Raw genomic sequence first — 21,293 nt, 5'->3', positions numbered from 1 at the left:
ATCATAGTTATATCAGATTTCCTTTATATTACCGGCAATTTCCCCAGAAGCTCTGTACACATGCAGAAATTTCTTTAAAACACACACACACACACACACACACACACACACATTCACAGGACCAGAAAACTAGTTTGAGGGGATATACATACAGTATATAAACATTGACATATTTGCTGTATACATGTTTCTACACACAGACCCAGGGACAGCCCTGAGACTGAAAATCTATCTTTGTAATCAGAGGGCAGGAAAAGACGGAAAAAAGACGCTGACAACTCCAGCATCAAGAGTGTAGTAAGGGAACTTACATATGAAGTGCATCTTGGGCAATGGCAAGACTGTGTGGCAGGTGCTAAAGAATTATATAGAACAGGGCAGGATGGATGGGGTACTGGTGTGTGACCTGCCCCAGATAAGGGGAAACTGCCTTAATGCTTGCCCAGTGCAGGACATTGGCCTGATCCATGAACCAGCGTGCTATGGGGGCATAGGGGAAAGGTCAGTCAGACAGTCTCTGAGGCGATTTATGGGGAGCAGCCTCTCTTCTGGCCCAGACCTAGCTTTGGGGTCTCTCCTCCACAGTATAGTGCTTCAAATCCCATATTCAGTTAGCATCCTATTGATGTGATTGGAAGGCAGATAGGAAAGGGGACAATTTTGCAGCACTAGTCATTGATTGGCAGACCAAGGCTTTTCTCCTCAGCAGGGTTCCAGAGTGGCTGGAATTCTACCATGTCTAATCGTGTTCTAGCAACTGGTGGAGTGGTCGTGCTTCAAATCTGTTGCCTGCAAGGCTTACATGCTTCTGGAGATAGAGAGCTCATCTTAAATGCACAGAAAGTCAAGCTCAACAAAAATGTTTCTTGGATAAAGCCTTGACCATCAGAGACGAAAAGTGATCCTGAATATAGTGCAGTGTTTGCTATTGTGATCTACTCCCAAATCACACCTGCTGGTCCTTGTGGTTCTTGGGAGAGGGAAGCAGGGAGCAAAATCTAGAAGAGTCCTTTACCTTGAGGCGGGAGTCCACCTCGGGACTCCTCTAAAACAATGGAAGATGGAAGAGAGGCATTTTCATACAGCAAACAGCTCCAGCACCAGAGGGAACTGGGTTATGGATGGAGTCTGGGGTGGGAGGTCGTGGAGGCCAAAGTCAGCACAGTAGAGGGGAGGCCTGGGGGAAGTGGGCTTGTACAGGAGACACATGTGTGGCTCCCTGTAATACTGTGCTGAGGACTCAGAGACTGAAGTGCACTTAGAACTATAGGTTGTCATGATGTGAGCTCACTCACACTCACAGGCTGGAAAGACATGAAGAAATAATAGGCCTCATTCATCTAAATGGGCCCATCTTTACCTTCTGATATTGAGTTCTCTTGTCCTTATTTTCCATGTTTCTCTATTGTCTGATCTGATGGTTCTCCCTTGACTGCTCATTAGAACCACTCAAGAGGCCTTAAAAAAATACCTGGACCACCTGGCTGGTGTGGCTCAGTGGCACTGAAGGGTCTGGGTTTGATTCCTGGTCAAAGGCACGTACCTGAGTTGCAGCTTCACTCCCCCCACCCCCCACTCCTCACCCCTGTTGGGGCATGTGCAGGAGGCAACCAGTGTATGTGTCCTCTCATATTGATGTCTCTCTTTCTTTCCCCACCCCCTTCTACTCTCTGAAAAAAGTAATGGAAAAAATATCTTCATATGAGGATTAAAAAACCAAAAACCTGGACCATGCAAAGATTCTGATTGAGTTGATCAGGGTAGATCCTGGGCATCTGTCTATTTGAAAGCTTGTAAGATGATTCACATGGTTAACCAGAGTTGAAAAGTACTGCTCTAAAAACATGACTGAGAGTGTTCACTCTCCCTACCCCAGTGTATTCTATCCAAGGAGAGGTGAGGCAGGAACCCTGCTAAATATGCAGAAATTTCTTTAAAACATGTCCACATCATGTCCACAGCCCAATGGGAAGAATTCATCTAATTTTCCTCTTTCCTTCTTCCTGGCCACTGCAGTCCCTCCAAGTCCTGATGCTTTCTCCTGCCTTTGACCCAGCGCTAGTTGCTGGTGATAAGGTTGATATTGGGGAGGGAGGGGAGCTGTGGTTTATAAGAGTAGCAGGGAGAAGAGGAAGTAAAGAAGAGGGCAGGACCAGAGGTAATTGAGAAGGAATGGAAAAGAAGAAAGTACAAGTTACTGCTTCTCATATGTTCCCATCTGCTGTATCCAAAGTATGGTGGGAAGAGAATGAGGTCAGAGCCACAGATACTTAAGTGCAAGTCCTGGGACTCCATCATTTATTAGTTGCTTGATTTGAGGAAAACTACTTAATCTTGTACAGTCACCCACTCTTATCCATGAGGGATATGTTCCAGGACTCCCATGGATACCTGAAATTGCAGATAAGTATCAGACCCTATAGATAATATGTTTTTCAGCATAACTTTTTACTTAAAGGAAGCACTTTACAGCTACTCTTTAGCATATCTGAATTCCCAGCATCACTATTTTTGTGCTTGGGGGCCATTATTCAGTAAAATAAGGGCTACTTGAACATAAGCACTGAGATACCTGGACAGTCAATCTGATAACCAAGACAGCTACTAAAAGACTAACAAGTGGGGAGCATATAGAGCATAGGTATGCCGGATAAAGGGATGATTCACATCTGAGTAAGATGGACCATGGCAGTGTGCGATTTCATCATGCTATTCAGACCAGTGTGAAACTTAAAACTTAAGAATTTTTTTATTTCTGGACTTTTCTATTTAACACTTTTGGACTGTGGTTGAGTGTATGTAACTGACACCATGGAAAGCCAAATCACAGGTAAGGGAGGGTTACTGTAGAACTAAAAAGTGGTGATGCTCAGGAATTCAGAGCAGGCCTGCCTGATATAAGCACCCCAAACATTTCCCTAATCCATACCCACACGATAGACCTTTGGTAATGAATACAGTAATTAATACCTTCCCTGGTGGTAGTTGAGCTTGTTTTAAAATTCCGATAGTCAAATAAGTTGGGAGAATGTTACAAGAAGATTAGTTTGGAAAATAATGGTGTGTCATTTATTATCAGGCTAGAAAATTCAGAATTGTCATTCACAAGAAATAAGCTCATTATTAATAGAAGATTACTTTTTCTTGTCTTTATGTGACTATTTTCTTCAATTAAAAATAGACTTTTTTCTTATTGTGAAAGCAGTACATGTTCATCTAATACAAATTGGAAAATAAAGATAAGCAAATAACCCAAAATTAAACACACCCATATTCCCTCCACCCGGATATAACTGCTGTAAATGCCCTCTAGACTTTCTGTGCTTTTATACAGATTTTTTAAAATCCTAGTATACTCTTTCCTTCACCTTAAAAACATCTGGTCAACAGCACTCCACATCAGTACATTTGCCTTTACTACATCCATTTTTATATCTACTTATTAAGGTGAATAATTTTGTTTTTAAACCACATTTGTTTACTCAGAAGTCACAGACCCAGAGATAAGGAAACATCTGAAGAGCCCAGGTGTGACTCGGTAGAGAGGTTGAGTAATTCAAAACAAAGTGCAAAATGTAAAAACAATTACAACCAGTTTGACAGTCGTGGGTCTGTTTCCTACAGCCCTTCTACCCACAAGTCTACCGCTGACTTCAAAGAAAAGTCAGCACAGAGGAGGTCCGGAGGATAAGGTGCAAAACCAGAATCAGACCCACGATAAGAGATTAAAGGACGGTTGATCAAAGACCCAGCATAAAATTGCTAGCCCTTGACTTGCCTTGGCCCATGGCTCCAAAATACGCATCAGAACAGAGAGCTCTCTTTGAAGTAATTGGAAGCACCCATACCCAGATGAGCTCTCTGGTCAAAGGGAAATTTAAAAAGGGGCACAGGAAGGAGTTTGCACAGTTGCCTCTTCCTATCTCTTGTCTGCATATCATATCCCTCACAAATTGTTTGGATGCTACTTCTTTGGTTTGTTGTCCAGATGTAAGTAGTTGAACTGTCCTGGGTATGAAGTGAGGAATTTAGCCTAAAAGGAGAAGGGTTGTCTTTGTTCCTTGTGGGAGATTTGGGAAATAACAGAAGCATGCACATGGCAGTGGGTTTGCACTCATGAGCATAACAGCTCTGCAACCACCACTCCTTTTTGTTCGGGGTGTTTAAAAGGGCATGTGGTTTTCCAAAGAGGCAATAAGACATCAATAAGACATGCTCATTCTATTCATTCATTGCTTGTTCACTGCTCTCCCTACTGGGAGTTTACTGCTCTTTGTGATGTTAGGACATAAACCATCCATTGCCCCAGAGAGGGGAAGAAAATAGAAGGGCTCCTCAAATGGCAGTAGCCTTTACAACATTCAGGTTAAATTTTTTAAAGTGTTTTTAAAGACAAGAGTTACATAAAATTGCTAAAAATGTATGCTTAGAACATCATAGTTAGCACTTCTTTCAGGCTCCAGTTTTTTGTTTTTGTTTTTTCTCTTTACATGATAATCTTCTTTGTTTTTAGGATCTGTTTTCGTTTCCCCTGCCATCATTTCTTCATTTCCTTTCCAGTTCAAGGGGATTACTTTTTCTCTCCACTTTTATAAGATTAATTTTCTAATCTTTACCTGGGGTTTCAAGTTAATGTTTTTACTGATGAGTCTGAATTGAGCATCATGTTAGGCTCCTTGAGAACTGGGATATGCATTTCCTCCTTTATCAGAACCCACAGTCCAGGGGAGGAGATAGGGATTTTCCAACAACAAATAACCAATATGATGCCAGCTTTGTAAGGATTGTCCTTCATGAAGAAGGACGATTTGAACTGGCCCTTGAAAATGCCTGAAATTTCTAAATGTGGAAAAATAGAAAAAGGATATTTTAGTAGAAGTTGAGGCAACATGGTCAAAGGTGTGGAAGTGGGAAAACTATAAGGTGTTTCACAGCAGAAACTCAGTACATTCATTTATTTGGGGCAGTTGGCTCATGTGAGGAAGGAGTGAGAGAGAAGCTTCACTGGATATAATAGGGTCAGAATGTGCTGTGGGATCTGGAATTTATTAGGAATGCAAAAGGGTTATATTGAGACCATGGGAGTGGACAATGGTATGCTGAATTGTTATGACAGTTCATCTGACTGGCACACAGAATGGGTGGCATGGGGAGATGCCTGGGGCCATAGTTTGGGTGAAAGTGCAAAAGTAGAGCCTGAGAGAAGGATGGGAGGTCTGGAAGAGAATGGAAATAGTGGCAATTGGAAGGATGGGATGGACTCGAGCTTGTGAAATGAGAATTGGTCTGACCTGCAGAGTCGGGGAGGGGATGTGGAGGAAGAAGGAGTTACAGGACTCATAGATGATTTGGGAATATGGCCACACAAACATACTTGCACATGTTTTACTAAGGTACTGGATGATGGGAATACAAAGAGATTAGGTTCATCATCAGAATGGTTATGAAGACATGGGTAACTACAATGAGAAACCCAGTGTAGCTTTATCTAAGCATAAAAGACTGAATGAGGCCATGAGCTCTCAGTTCAGAGAAAGAAAAATTCCCTGAAGTTTGGAATAATGGAAGCTTCAGGAAAGAGATGGGACATAGCTGAACCTTGGATAGTGAATAGAATGTGAAGAGAATGGGAAGAGTTAAAAGGGTAAGGTGGGCCCTAGCTGGTTTGGCTCAGTGGGTTAAGTGTAGGCCTGCAGACTGAATGGTCCCAGGTTGGATTCCAGCCAAGGGCACATGCCTGGGTTGCAGGCTCCAACCCCCCCCCCCACCCCAGTAGGGGGCGTGTGAGAGACGGCCAATCAATGATTCTCTCTCATTGTTTCTATCTCTCTATCCCTCTCCCTTCCTCTCTGAAATCAATAATAATAATAATAATAATAATAATAATAATAATAATAATAAAAGACTTTTTAAAAAAGGGTAAGGTGGGTGGGGTCAGGGGAGAAGCAAAGGCACAGGGTAGGGAAACACAGGTATTTGTGATACATGGAACAAGCCCATCTGATTGGAGCAGGAGTTTGCATAAAAGTGCAGAGAGGGAAAGGGGGGAAGGTGGAGATTTGATTGGTTCAGTAAAGATTTAGAGGCCAAATTAAGGAGTTGTAATTTAACCAAGCTACTGTGAACCCACTGACATTTGAGCAAGGGAGTGGCCTGTGCTAAAGGGTATTTTTTAGAAAGTTTAATCTGTAAAACTGTGGAATGTATAAATGTAGGGAGATAGTACTAGGAAGGTGAATAGTTGGGTGACCTTTAGTCAAAAGAGAATGAAGATAAACTAGGTTGACATTGATCATGGAAAGAGCATAGAAAATAGACAAAGTTATTATCAATAAGTCCAAGGTCAAGGGAGAAATAGACTTTTACCCAAGGTTCAAACTGGGGAGGTTGTGAAAACAATTGTTCTATGTATCAAAGTCTAAAAGTCCAGGGAGAACTGGTTTGGAGGCAACCCAGAGAGTTGGAGCCTGAGATGGCAGCCAAGCCAGTGGGTCCATAAGGTGGTGAGAAGGGGGCAGGGGGTTGATGCTCAGCTGGAAAACAGACTGCATTCCAAGTTGAAATATTCCTCAGCACAGAAATTGTGTGAAGTTTTTAATGAAATGACTTTAGTCAGACACTGAAGTATTTCCAGAAGCTCATTTGAGAACTTATACTCTCTTGATACAGATGAATTCTCAATTGCTCTCCTGTTTTCCTTGCAAAACAGTTCACCCTGTCTAAGAAAGAAAGAACATGCAGAGAGCAGTGGGAAGGTTTTTCTCACTATTCCAGGTGTAGAGATTGTGGGCATTGGGCCTCCTGTACATGATTCTTTCCTGCAGTGGAAATAATTCGTGTTTTATGCCTCTTTCTATCCATTGCAGCACCTAGCACAGTCAGTGTTTTGTACATTGTAAGTACTCAGTGTTGGTTGATTTGCTTCTTGCAGTTCTCAAAGAAAGAAGAGTGGACATAAGAAAAACTAATGAAAAAAATAGGAAAAAAAAGAGAAAAACTAATGAACTTACAGCCAATTTTATGACAGACTCTACATAAACAAATGCAAATGTGATGTCAAATTTAAATTGCAAAAATTGTGTAAGCAAGGTTCAAGAAGTAATAAATGTAGCTTCAGATCTTGACTACAATGATCAAAACCCTTAGCAATCCCTCATCCCTTGGAGTTTGAGAGACATTCAAAAGTCATAGCCCCTTGAGAGCAGAGTCATCAGCTCAAATTGTCAGGATGAAGAATGACCTTGTATTAACTCCAAGCCCAGGACAGCCTAGGGCGGCTGACCTATATGTGGTTCTTCATCTGAGATAGGAACTAGCAAGAACCTAAGTTATTTGGGGGAAGGGGTAAGATGTAGGATGGAAGGCCTCAGACCTTTCAAGAATAAAACCAATCAACTGTAGTAAAGAAAGACTGTCCCTAGATAATATTCATCATTCCCCTCTGAACTGACAGTTACATGTGAGAAAAGGAGCATCAGGCCAGTTGACTTGCTCATAAGGTGGAAGCAACATACCTTCCCCCCACTTTCAAATTAAGAAACACACCCCTTGTTTTGTCTCATTTGTCTGGTTTTTCAGCTGCTCGACTCATCCAGAACATGGATCCCACTGCCGAGCCTTGTTCCGACTTTTTCAAATATGCCTGTGGAGGCTGGTTGAAACGCAACGTCATTCCTGAGACCAGCTCCCGTTACAGTAACTTTGACATTTTAAGAGATGAACTAGAAGTCGTTTTGAAAGGTTAGTGAAGTTTGTGTCTGTGCATCCAAGATTTTTCTCTTAATCTATCCATTTTTAAAGATACAACTCCTGGCCTTTATGGGGAACATGCACAGGATTAAAGTCATAATCCCTCCAAGTTTTGTGGAACCACCACTTAGTCATGCTGAGGTGGTAGACACTGAAATGGACATGCTGGCATCTCTTAGCATTCCTGCTTTCATTTTTAGCCACACAAACAATAACCCTATTATCTCTAGAGATGGCATCTTTATGCCATTATACAGAAGAAGAAATTAAGTGATTTCCACTAAACACCGCCTCCCTAGGCTTCCCACCCTGACCCTGTGTTGACGTCACTATAAAACATCTAACCCAGTTTAAGACCCTCTCCCTGGGAATTTGAGAAAGTCGTATCTAGCCCCCCACCATCCTCTATCCTTTGTTCTCCTCTAGAAGTTACTTTGTAGAAAAATGACTTTTGCTATTTTCTGACATCCCAACAAGTAGAACAATTCGTTCAATGTCCTGGGAGCCTGAACAGTAAAATCACACTAAGAGAATGGTTTTCCCGCCATCAGGAGGACTATCATATTAAATTCCAAATTCCTCTGTGTTATTATTATTATTATTGTCTTTTTATTTCAATGTGAAACCAAAGTAACTTATCTGTGGCAGAGCAGTGCACATCACTTCACACACACACACACACACACACACACACACACACTCACACACTCAATAATCTAGTTGAAAACACTTTCATGTAACTTGGCCAATGAAACTAACTCCCAGTCCTGCACTAGGAATAATGATTAGGAAAGGGGGCTGGTTTTGGCAGGGGAAGGGAGTGAACATACATATAAAGAAGCAAGTTTGTTACTGAACCTGTGCTGAAAGTGTTCATTACAGCTGCCAATGAGCGATTATATTCATGCGTTTTATTAAATGCCCCATTTCAGATGTCCTTCAGGAACCCAAATCTGATGATATAGCAGCAGTGCAGAAAGCAAAAACATTGTACAGATCGTGCATAAATGAATGTAAGTGCTCCTCACTATGTTTCATCCAGAGTGTGTCAAAATATGCATAGACTTCTTAATAAATTTATTTCCATTGCTTTCTAAAGCTATTATTGATAGCAGAGGTGGCGGACCTCTGCTCAAAGTGTTACCAGATATATATGAATGGCCAGTAGCCACAGAAGGCTGGGAGCAAGCATACGGTAAGGCAGTGTTCCTTCTTTGTTTGAAAAAAAATTCCAATAAAAATCTATGTTATTATGCTGTGTATCATATTACTGCACTAAAGCTTCTAAAGATGTACTTCACCTTTCATTGCTTTAGGTACTTCTTGGACAGCTGAGAAGGCTATTGCACAACTGAATGCTAAATATGGGAAAAAAGTCATTATTAATTTTTTTGTTGGCACTGATGACAAAAACTCTTCGAACTATATCATTCATGTAAGTTTGTGTGGCTGTCAGCCAAAGTTATCTTTAATATGTAATAAAACTTCCACACCCATTGTTGTTGTTAATACTTAGAAATAACACCCATTCTCATTTGAATTGCATGGGCAAGGAGGTAATACATTAATGCTCCATCCCTGATATCTGGATTCCCCATTATATTTTGAAAATATTTTCTTAATGCTGTGTTATAGACATTCATTTCTCCTTTCTGCTTCCTTTTTTAAAATGCTTTCTCCTTTCATAAAATAAATAAGAAATGAAAATCTTTAGACTCCTCCTACTTAGAAAAGGCACCTGGTTTCTCTGTATGTTCACCAGTATAGTCTGGTTTACATAGATTGCAGGTCTGGAAACCAGAAATTCCTAATTGCTTCCAAAAAGAAATAGAGAAGGGATTTTGAACACAATTGTGGTTCTTGCTAAAGAATGTCTATACTTTTTTCTCAATTAAGGTAAATATGATGCCATTCTTACCAGATGGCTTTGTTAGATTTTTAAAAATTAAATTTATTAGGGTGACATTGGTTAATAAAATTAAACAGGTTTCAGGTATACAATTTTATATCTCATCTGTACATTGTGTTGTGTGCTCACTACTCCAAGTCAAGTCTCCTCCCATCACCATTTATCGCCCCATACCCTCTTCTACTTGCCCCCACTTCCCACTCCCCTTTCCTTCTGGATTTTTTTAAAATATATTTTTATTGATTTCAGAGGAGAAGGGAGAGAGAGAGAGAGATAGAAACATCAACAACGAGAGAGAATCATTGATTGACTGCTTCCTGCACGCCCCCAACTGGGGATTAAGCCCGCAACCTGGGTATGTGCCTTTGACTGGAATCGAACCTGGGACCCTTCAGTCCGCAGGCTGATGCTTTATCCACTGAACAAAACCAGCTAGGGCTGGATTTTTTTTTTAATGTAAGTCATTCAATTAGGTTTATCTAAGGTGTCACTTAAAGTGAGATTTATACTTAATGAGTGTGTTTGGAACAGACTAAAAAAATTTATAAAGCTTTTATTTTGTCTCCTATAAAATAAACTAACTCAAAAGTTGCAAGTCACAGAATCCTATTTATGTCACTATTGCATAAACTTCATGGTTATTTGTTAAAGTCATGAAAGATATTTAATCTGACTCTCTTCTCTCCTTGGACTCTCAAATGTCAGCATCCTGCATAATCATCACAAGGACATTTAAAAATATATATATTTTATTGATTTTTTTTTTTTTAGAGACAGAGGAAGGGAGAGAGAGAGAAATATCGATGAGAGAGAAACATCATCGATAAGCTGCCTCCTGCATGCCCCCCCACAGGGAATCTGGGAATCGAACCATGGCCTTTTGGTTCGTGGCTCAACGCTCAACCACTGAGCTACACCAGCTGGGCACGAGGGTATTTTTTTTTTATGATTTAGATGGGATTGTTTTATTCTTTTTACATATCTATATTTTCTAAATATTTTAGTTGTGTGTCTGTATAAATAATTGCTTTCATTTGATCCTCAAGTACCTCCATGAAGTAGGCATCATGATGACACCTGTTCATGAGGGTATTTTTTAAGGAGCATCAGAAGGTTGGAGAAGGAGCAGGGCCCTTCTGGATATGTGTTTTGGTTCTTTCCATCCAGTCCTTTGGGTGATGTTTCTTTTGTGCTGAATTGGCTCTTCCTGTGAAGATTCTCACTTTATCCCATCAATGCTCTGGTTGAGCCCTGTATCCATCTTATTTTCTTCTTCTTTTTCTTAATCTTCAATGGCTCAAAATATTTTATTATTAATAATAAACCAAGAAATATTTATCCATGATTGATAATGTCAAACTCAGTTTAGTTGAGCATCGAAGACATTTCACTCAAAAGCTTCCCCTGTACCCACCTTCTTACCATGCAGCGCATAGGAAGCATTCTCACAGAGCTGCGAGTGTGTCCAGGTGGCGCTCTCACGGGGTATGAAGATGGACTGGACACCACAGAGCAGACCTGAGCTTGTCTTTTACACTTAGCTCACAGCGGCGTCTGCTGAAGTCCAGAGAAGAGTAGCTTTGGAGAGAACCAAGGAGGTGTCTCCTCCATTTCCCCTAGGCCAGTGGTCGGCAAACTCATGAGTCAACAGAGCCAAATATCAACAGTACAACGATTGAAACTTCTTTTGAGAGCCAAAATTTTTAAACTTAAGCTTCTTCTAACGCCACTTTTTCAAAATAGATTGGCCCAGGCCGTGGTATTTTGTGGAAGAGCCACACTCAAGGGGCCAAAGAGCCACATGTGGCTCGCGAGCTGCGGTTTGCCAACCACTGCCCTAGGCCATAGGATCTCAAAAAAAAAAAAAAAAATCTCTGGCAAGATTACAGAAGCTAAAATGTTCTAGACTTACCATAGAGCTTTCCCACCTTTTATTTTTATTCCATCTCATTTAAGGGCTGGGGTAGAAGAGAATGTCCCCCAGGCACACATGTTAGAATCTCAGGAAGTAGAATGGCCTATAAATGTGTAATTTAGAAACTCCTCTATCCTAGATTCTGACATGTTTTTGTCCACCTGCACCTTCTGTTCTGTGTTAAAATCCTCACCGGTATATTTTCTGTTCAAGTTTTCTTTGTTTTTTCTCAATTATCTGCAGCACAATCTTCCACATTATCTATCACCCATCACTCTAATACTTTGACATAGTGTGAACACCATTTCCTAATTATGTGTTCACTCAGTGTGTGATTGTTACCCTTATAAACAGCAAGAACACTGCGATCTTGTTCTATATCCACTGAATGGTTTGTATTCATCTTTGTGTATTATTTTATAGATTGACCAACCTCGACTTGGCCTCCCCTCCAGAGACTATTATGAATGCACTGGACTATATAAAGAGGTAAAAAAACAAAGCAAACAAACAAAAACAAAAAAGCAACTAACAAAATAAATCTACAGAATCATCAGGTGTAAACTTATAAATAATTAAAAGTACTAAGGCCAAGTGTATGTTCTTCACTCTGGACAGACACTTAAAATCAGACACAATCATGAGCTCCCTTTGATAGAATGAATATTCTCAGCAGAATGAAGGTATTTTAAGAAACAAGGAAATTTTAAATTCCTTATTTGTGTCTTGATTTTCAGTATTTGTCTATGACCTATTTTGAGAAGTCAATTTCAAATGCTTTAATTCCCCTATTAATTGGATCATTTGCAAAATGAACGGATCAGTCTAGGGCAATATCAAGGAGGACTGAAGCATGGTCCAGTATGAGAACGTCCTACTCTGTGGCACCCTTCCAGAGCCTTCTGATTTGACTTTCAGTGGACTACCTAGGGCACCAGGATCAGACAAACTTTTGCAGCCACCTTCTGACTCTAACATTGGTCAGGTAGCCAAGAGGCGTCATACTCCATAGAACTGATGGATGCTCTGGAGTGCTTCTTTTCGTCCCCCAGCCTTACCTCCCTCAGGCTGACGTTTATGTGCTCTTTTTTATTGATGTAAAGGAACAACAGAAGACCACTCGGCAATGTGACATATTATTAGATATTTTGGGAAGATGTTGGTTCTATAAATAATGTCTTCATAATTATTTTGTAGCTCAAAGTAAGTTAAGTTTACCTTTGATGATCACAGTGTAGTGATGTGGCTGAAAATTATTAGCTAAATATGTTGATGCTAAACATTTATTTTGTGTAATTTAGTTCAAATAACATGGAATAAATTCACTGTAAAGTATCTTTTTGAGTGGCTACACAATATTGAAATGAAGGGAAAGATATAAAAGGCCACACTTAATAGCATAATCATGTGGGTGTGGGATTTGAGTTCATTGCAATCTAGTTACTGTGTGGGTTGCAGCTATTGGCTTTATAAGCTGTCCAGCTGCTTCCTATTGCAGAGTTGATGGTGATTGAGGAATTTTGGCTCATTTTACTACACTTTCATCATCATCAACTGGGATGTTTTTCATATTTAGAATTGTGTCCTAAAAACATGTCAGTTTTTTAATCCTAAAAATATACATTTTTATATTTAACATTTCTGATAGGAAGATACTTGGCAGTCAGTGTATACATTTGATGGGGTAAATACATTCTGTTGTTATTCCAAAATGCAGTTGTTAAGATGATGGTGTATTTGTGCATCTTACATTCAATACTATCTCATAATTGAGAACAGGTTACAAATTGGCAGACATAGGCTTGAGTCTGATATAGAGGCATTTTTGTTTAACCTGTAGTTTTTGTTTGTTTTTTTTTTAATTTGAATTAGTTTCTAATATTTCAAAATGTTAGAAGATTTCACTTGAGAATCCAGATTTCTTGATAAATTAGTAGAATTGGAAACCCTAGGCCTCATTGCCATGTGGCAGCAGTTAGACCCCTTTAGGTCGGTTACTTGTTCTCTAGGTTTGAGCCGTTCTCACCTATATGATTCATTGATTTATGTTGACTTCCTGGTGCCTGAGTTGTTTGAGTTTATAAATTAGTTGGGTCCTGGCTAAGTTTCAGTAACAAAGAGACCTGAAAATACTGGAGCTCAAATAAGAGAGAAGTTTATTTCTATTTCTTGTTACAGTCCAAAGGTAGGCAGAGAGTCTAGGTGAGGTAGGAACCTCTGTTCCATGTGAATGGCCAGGAACACAGCTACCTTTGATCTTTGACCTTGATAGTGTTTTATATGAGTCTAACTGGTCAAGGTTGATTCACTGGTGCCTGGTTCACATTTCAGGCCACAGGGAAAAGAAAAGGAGATTGGTAGACAAATTATTTCTTTTTGTGTAAGTGATGCAGAAGTTGTATTCATTCCGTTGATTAGAACATTGTCATGTGGCCACAACTAAATTTTAAGGAGGCTGGGAAATGTAGTCTTAAGCTGGGTAGACATGTATATGTGCCTTATTAAAATTCAGTTTTGGGGAGGAAGGTTCTATTACTAAAAAGAAGCAATCTCTACCACAGTTCGGGAAATACTATATTTGTAGATAAATAACAGAGTAGGATCAAATCTAGGAACAGTAATATATTATGTTTATAGAGTTTATGAGTGGACATCTAAAACTCAGAGGGTTATCCCAAAACACTCAGCAAAACAGTAGCAGAACCCCAGGTAGAACTTTTGTCCTTATCTATTGCTCCTTCCATTGCATCATTCCAACTTCATAAGAGTAGTCCTTCATACTAGTAGAGTTCTTTTTTACTCTTTTTTTTAAAAAAAAAATATTTCAGAGAGGGAGAGAGAGAGATAGAAACATCAATAATGAGAGAGAATAATTGATCGGCTACCTCCTGCACACCCTCTACTGGGGATTGAGCCCGCAACCTGGGCATGTGCCCTTGACTGGAATCAAACCCGGGACCCTTCAGTCTACAGGCGGATGCTCTATCCACTGAGCCAAACCAGCTAGGGCACTAATAGAGTTCTTTAAATGAGAAAATGATTTAGAGAACTCAGTAGCATGCACAGCCCAGAAGTTACTATCAGCTCAAATTAGATGCCCTCCAATGATCTGGATTAGACTAGCAAACACACAGCATCTTGCTGCCTGGACGCCCTTCCATAACTATGGCTATTTGGTCTTCACACTCTTTCTTGCTAACTTCAGACTGCAGAATACTTCTCAACTCAGTGCTCCACGTTCCAAGCAACTTCTTTCCAGTTGAAGGCAGTTGGCATATGAGATAAAACCTAATTATTATCCTGGAAATGGATGATTCCTAGAATATTTCTGTACCCTCCCCCTCTTTTAAAATCCATTCTTTTGGTTGGTTTGGGGAGAAGGGGGAGTGAATGTGTTTAGCCATGGGGGGAAAATCAAATTTTTCCTTATTTGCCTCATAATATTTGCTACTTTTCCCCAATTATTACCACCTGAAATTCCTTACTTAATTTCCTCATCATCCCCAGTCAGATTTCAAATAAAAGTTAATTTTAGTTTTTCAGCTACCCCACTATCTCTGAAATAAGTCAACCCTTTTAAGTATTTTCCTCTATGTTTTATTGTTTCATGAAAAAAAAAATGGTGAAAGGATAGGATAACAACATAATATCTAGTGAAGATATGTTGTGGAGACATTATAAAGCTGGAAGAAAACTTAATATTGTATCAGTGTACCACTGGACTTCATGGATTTTCTTGCTTATAGGTTTTTAGAGATGCTATTTCCTTTACCAGGAACATTTCACACACACATGCCACCTGCCCAGCTCTCTTCTCTTTTCCCCTTACTCTTTATTTTTTTTAAAAAATAAATCTTTATTCAGATTATTACAATTGTTTCTCCTTTTCCCCCCCATAGCTCCCCTCCACCCGGTTCCCACCCCACCTTCTGCCCTTACCTCCCCGCCACTGTCCTCATCCATAGGTGTATGATTTTTGTCCAGTCTCTTCCTGAACCCCCCCATATCCCTTTCCCCTGAGAATTATCAGTCCACTCCCTTTCTATGCCCCTGATTCTATTATATTCACCAGATTATTCTGTTCCTCAGGTTTTTAATTCACTTGATTTGTAGGTTCACTTGTTGATAGATATGTATTTGTTGTTCATAATTTTTATCTTTACTTTTTTCTTCTTCCTCTTCTTTAAGAATACCTTTCAGCATTTCATATAATACTGGTTTGGTGGTGATAAACTCCTTTAGCTTTTTCTTATCTGTGAAGCTCTTTATCTGCCCTTTAATTCTGAATGATAGCTTTGCTGGGTAGAGTAATCTTGGTTGTAGGTTCTTGCTATTCATCACGTTGAAAATTTCTTGCCACTCCCATCTGGCCTGCATAGTTTCTGTTGAGAAGTCAGCTGACAATCGTATGGGTGCTCCCTTGTAGGTAATTAACTGTTTTTCTCTTGCTGCTTTTAATATTCTCTCTTTGTGTTTTGCTCTTGTCATTTTAATTATTATGTGTCTTGGTGTGGTCTTCTTTGGATTCCTTTTGTTTGGGGTTCTGTGGGCTTCCTGGACTTGTAAGTCTATTTCTTTCACCAGGTGGGGGAAGTTTTGGGTCATTATTTCTTCAAATAGGTTTTCAGTATCTTGCTCTCTCTCTTCTTCTGGCACCCCCATAATTCTGATGTTGGTGCACTTGAAGTTGTCCCAGAGGCTTCTTACACTATCTTCAACTTTTTGGATTTTTTTTTCTTTTTGCTTTTTCTGTTGAGTGTTTTTTGCTTCTTTGTATTTCAATTCTTTGACTTGATTCTTGTGTTCTTCTAGTCTGTTGTTGGGTCTCTGTATAATATTTTTTATTTCAGTCAGTGTATGTTTAATTTCTAGTTGGTCCTTTTACATATCTTCGAGGGTCTCGTTATATTTATCAGCCTTTTCTAGGATATTCTTGAAAAGCCTTATAACCGTGGTTTTGAATTCTATATCCAATCGTTTGTTTTCCTCCATTTCTTTTGTTTGTGATCTGTTTCTTTGATGCCGCATTTTCACTGCTTCCCTGAGTTGGTAGGGTAACTTTGTGTGCTAGATTTCCTATATGGCCCAGTGGGTCGGCCTCCCCAGTTAACCTGAGGTGGACACTCTTGGTGCACCCCTTTGTGGACTGTGTGTATAGCCTTGTTGTAGTTAAGTCTTGATTGTTGTTGGTATCACTGGGAGGAATTGACCTCCAGGCCAGTTGGCTGTGAGGATCAGCTGTGTGTACACTGGGAGAAGTTCGGTGCTGGAGACAACCTTATAGGATTAGACTTGCCAAATTGCAATAGCCTCTGTGCTCAGCTTGGATGGGGTGGAGTCTCAGGGTGGAGCAGACAGTCTTAGCTTCCAGTCAGCCTTGCCCTTGCGCGTGCGCGCTCCTCCAGACCTCTGCCTTCCCCGGCTCCCGAGCATCTGCCTGAGAGTCCAGATTCCCCTCACAAGAGCGTGGGTCCCCAGAGGCTCGCCTGGAACTGGGGTTCAGTGCAGTCAGAACTGGGGCTCAGTGCAGTCAGGAGCTTCTGACTCCCTTCCACTAGGGAAAGCCTGTGGCAACCTCTGCAGCCTTTGTGCACACTGGGATGCACGTGCCTGCAGACCTCTGCCTTCCCCGGCTCCCGAGTCTCCGCCCGAGAGTCCAGATTCCCCCCCGTAAGAGCGTGGGTCCCCAGGGGCTCACCTGGAACTGGGGTTCAGTGCAGTCAGGAGCTTCTGACTCCCTTCTGCTAGGGAAAGCCTGTGGCAACCTCCGCAGTCTTTGTGCACACTGGCGCGCGCGCCTCCAGACCCCTGCCCACCGGGGCTCCCCTGGGTCTCCCCCGGGTCTCCGAGTCTCCGGGTGCCTCTCTCTCTAGCTGACAGTCCAGACTCCCCCTGTATGAGCCTGGGTCCATGGGGTTTCGCCCGGGACTGGGGTTCAGTGCAGTCAGAACTGGGGTTCAGTGCGGTCAGCGGCTTCCTTCCCCCTTCCGCCAGAGAAAGTCAGCCAGGCTCTCAGCCGCCCTTCCTCTCTGCGCGCACAAAGACCCTTTGCCATACCTCCAATTCTCTGTGAGCTTTTCCCTTTCCTTCTATTTGTAGAATTTTCACTCAGCCAGCTTTCCTGTGGTTCTGGATGGTGTCCGTTCTGTCTTTTAGTTGTAGTTTTGAAATTGTTGTGCGAGGCAGCAGTTTAGGTGCTTACCTATGCCGCCATCTTGGTTTCTCTCTCCCTTTACTCTTTAAATCTGAGTTTAAATTTTGCTTCCTCTTGGAACTTTTAACTAGATGAAAACACCTACAGTATATGTTCCTATAGCACATGGGTTTCTGTAGATGTTTTTACTTAATGTCTTCTTTTTTTTCTAGAAAACTGTAACCTTAGTGGGAGCAGTGTCATATCTCACTTATCCTTGGCTTTAGTCCCAGCTCAGTTTCTGGTCCTTAGTAATTATCAAATAAATATTGTAGGTCAGTAGATGAATGGTTGAGGGGGGAGTTGGAAGGGAAGAGAGGAAAGAAAAAGAAAAGAGAAGAACCCAGTTTCATTAGGGGCCCTTCCTAGTTCCTTACCTTGATTCTTAAGGATGTGTAAACTCTAGGGCATCCATAGCTCATAGAATACACTGCCTGAGCATCTTGTAAACATATTAAAAACCATGTATCCTTTGCGTCATTTCAAACTCTGCTACAGTCAATTTGCCTGAGATATTTACACATTCAGTGAGCCTCATACGTTTGCATTATTTTATTGAAAAGAACCACCAGAAGTTTTGAAGACTGACATGAGGTTGCCAACATTTTCTTTTACCAAAAAAGGTGCTGTCTTTGACTAGAGAAGCCTGGCTTCTTTGCCTTAGCCAATGATTCTCAAACTATGGTGTGGAATCTGCATGTGCAGATATGCCTCAGGAGCTAGAGATAAGGGAGGGTCATACTCCATCTTTAATCCAAAGCACCCTAATCAAAGATCTTTTTTTAAATCAAATAATCACTTAATCCCATTCCCCCAGGTTCTTTTTTATTCTTCCTTCTGGGATAGCCAGCTCATCTGGACAATCATCTTTCATAGTTCTAAAACTTCATATAAACAATGAACATAGCACCCACAATTGTAAGAAAGCCCATTTCACTTCACAGAAGCATTTGTTCACTTATGATACCTTAGGAATTAAATTTTTGTGTTTTGATATGGCATTTAAACCATATCACAGCACAAGTAAAATACCTTGTTTCGTGACACCACTAAATAATGAAAGTAGGTAATGCATTTTTTTCTCAAAAACTATATTGGGCCTCCTTCCTTTAAAACAAAGCCTACTTTACTCTTGTTAAAAGGCCTTTCAAACTTATTATGTGCTATTATTCTGGCTGTTATAAATGTTATCTTTTGAGAAATGCTTGTTGTATCCCTCTTGTTATTGTTCTAAACTTAAATGTCTCAGTTCCTTTTTCGTTTTCTGTACTTTACCTCTCACTTAAAAAGGAAACATACCCTAAGGCAATAGAAACCCAAAGATTTATATTCTTATAATTTTTACATGACAGAATCGTACATTTTCTTTAAATAATTAAGGTTATTCAGGCAGAGACTCTTAAGAGTCAAATGGGACATTAAAGGATTTAGTCCAACTAAATTGGGAACAGAGACCCAAAAAATAAAATGACTTGCTTAAAAGTCATAGATTAGAAGAGCAAGGAACATTCATTGTAAGCAGTAAAACCTACTTGGATGAACTTAAATATTGTAAAAAAAAAAAAAAATGTTTTTGTTTGTCTCACTTGACTGTAAAGCTCTAGGGATAAATCAGTCATGGTAGTTGCAGGGGTTCAATTAAGTCATCTTATCTCTTCTTTACTCATTCTCAAGGTTCTATTTTCTTTTGTGTTGGTTTCTTTTTCTAGAACTCTGTCTCCATGTGGCATCAAAAGATAACCATTGGTAGCTTCACAATCCAGAAAAAGAGAAATTCCATCTCTCCTTATGTCTATCAAATTCTGAGAAAAGGACCCCGATTGACCCTATCTCAGACATTTGCTCTTCAACCAGCCACTGTGTTCAGGAAACTGAGTTAACTAGTTGGTAGGGTCAACTAATCTCCATGTTTCAGGAAGGGAGACCTTTTGATTGACAATCCTACCAACAGGAAACAGAATAGAGGTTCTGTTATAAGAAGACAGAGGAGAAATAGCTACTATAGCCCATCTTATAATTTTCCTGTTTCTCAGTTTTCAATCTAGCTTTCCTTCCAGACAATGCTATTCTATGAAAACAGCCGAGAGCAAATCTCATTTAAAAGTATTAATTAAGCCAGCTCATGTGCATGACATACATTGCCAAACAAGACTAGATAAACACTATTTTATTCCAGAGGCTTGTAATCTAAAATTGTTAACTCAGTATCGTATAGGCCAAATATTAGGCAGAAGGCTGTACAAATACATACACTAAAAATTGACATGATTTACCAGTTTGGTTTATCTGAGTGGCCCTTCTCGTGTGAAGCTTTCTTTCCCTGGAAATAACTAGAACTTTCTAAATGTCATGGCAAAGGAACTGATCTCAAAATGGGTTCATCAAGGAGCCTCTCATGCTGCCCTCTCTTGTTAAAGAACCTGATTTATGAGGTATTCTGATTATCTGAAGATGACTTAAGGCCACACTACTACCTTAAAGGCTATAAGTAATGAGATTGAAACAATCCCACTGGGGATCGAGCCTGCAACCTGGGCATGTGCCCCCCTCCTGGAATGGAATAGTGACTTCCTGGTTCATAGGTCGATGCTCAACCACTGAGCAACACTGGCCAGTGTTTTATTTTTAAAAGAAGAGCTGCATAAATATTTAGATATTTAGGGTTTCTTTTTCACCAGATTCACTATATTAAAGCTTGAACAAGGTTGTCTTAGAACTCAAAAAAGATAGCCGACTTTAGCCCTTGTCCTAATAACTAATTGCTCTCACTGATACACACACAAAAACTGAATTTTAATTTTAAAAATATTCTGACCAGCATATTATTTAAATTTTACAATGTGTTAATTACTTTTCCCTCAAATCATGACAATTACAGTCACTTGGCATTTTATATATCTACAAGTATCTTGAGGGAGGAAATTAAAACCTTAAGGTAGAATCATCTCTTATAGAAAGGATTTAACAGCAGCAATAAGCCTGCATTCTGACAGCTCCTATATAAATTTGGAAAAGATAATCAAGATATTAAGACATGCTACAATCATTCACATTGGAATAGTTGCCAAGTAATGAAGTTCATTAAAGGAAGTAGTGCATTCCATGTAACTGTATTAAATATTTAAGCATCGCAGAAGCCAGTGATTCCATCTGTGCTTACCTTAGGCCGAGTTCCATAGTCTTTTTTAAAAATATATTTTAATTGATTTCAGAGAGGAAGGGAGAGGGAGAGAGAGATAGAAACATCAATGGTGAGAGAGAATCATTGATCAGTTGCCTCCTGCACGCCCCACACTGGGGATTGAGCCTGCAACCCAGGCATATGCTTTGACCAGGAATTGAATCGTGACCTCCTGGTTAATAGGTCAAGGCTCAACCATTGAGCCACACTGGCCAGGCCCATAGTCTTTAGATACATCTATAAGAATGAAGTTACTAGAGTAGAATAAGTTTGCAGAGTCAGCAAAGTGCAAGAGATCATTCTTGTTATTATTTTCTTATTTTATTAACAAAAAAAATCTCATAGA

The 21,293-nt window shown here is 40.1% G+C and overlaps 1 protein-coding gene across 2 annotated transcripts in view; it reads left to right on the top strand.

The window, feature by feature from the left end:
• The window catches only part of MME (membrane metalloendopeptidase), a 101,255-nt gene that overhangs the window by 27,427 nt on the left and 52,535 nt on the right, over positions 1–21,293 (top strand). For both annotated transcript variants that reach the window (XM_080657832.1, XM_080657833.1), the window contains exons 4-8: positions 7,579–7,740; positions 8,682–8,762; positions 8,849–8,944; positions 9,066–9,184; positions 11,997–12,062. In XM_080657832.1, the coding sequence (XP_080513958.1) occupies positions 7,579–7,740; positions 8,682–8,762; positions 8,849–8,944; positions 9,066–9,184; positions 11,997–12,062 (524 nt within the window). The remainder of the gene's footprint in view (positions 1–7,578; positions 7,741–8,681; positions 8,763–8,848; positions 8,945–9,065; positions 9,185–11,996; positions 12,063–21,293) is intronic.

The sequence above is a fragment of the Plecotus auritus genome (genome assembly GCF_963455305.1).
Source record: "Plecotus auritus genome assembly, chromosome: 2".
Classification (NCBI taxonomy): domain Eukaryota; kingdom Metazoa; phylum Chordata; class Mammalia; order Chiroptera; family Vespertilionidae; genus Plecotus; species Plecotus auritus.
This window is presented reverse-complemented; position numbering and strand designations above follow the sequence as displayed.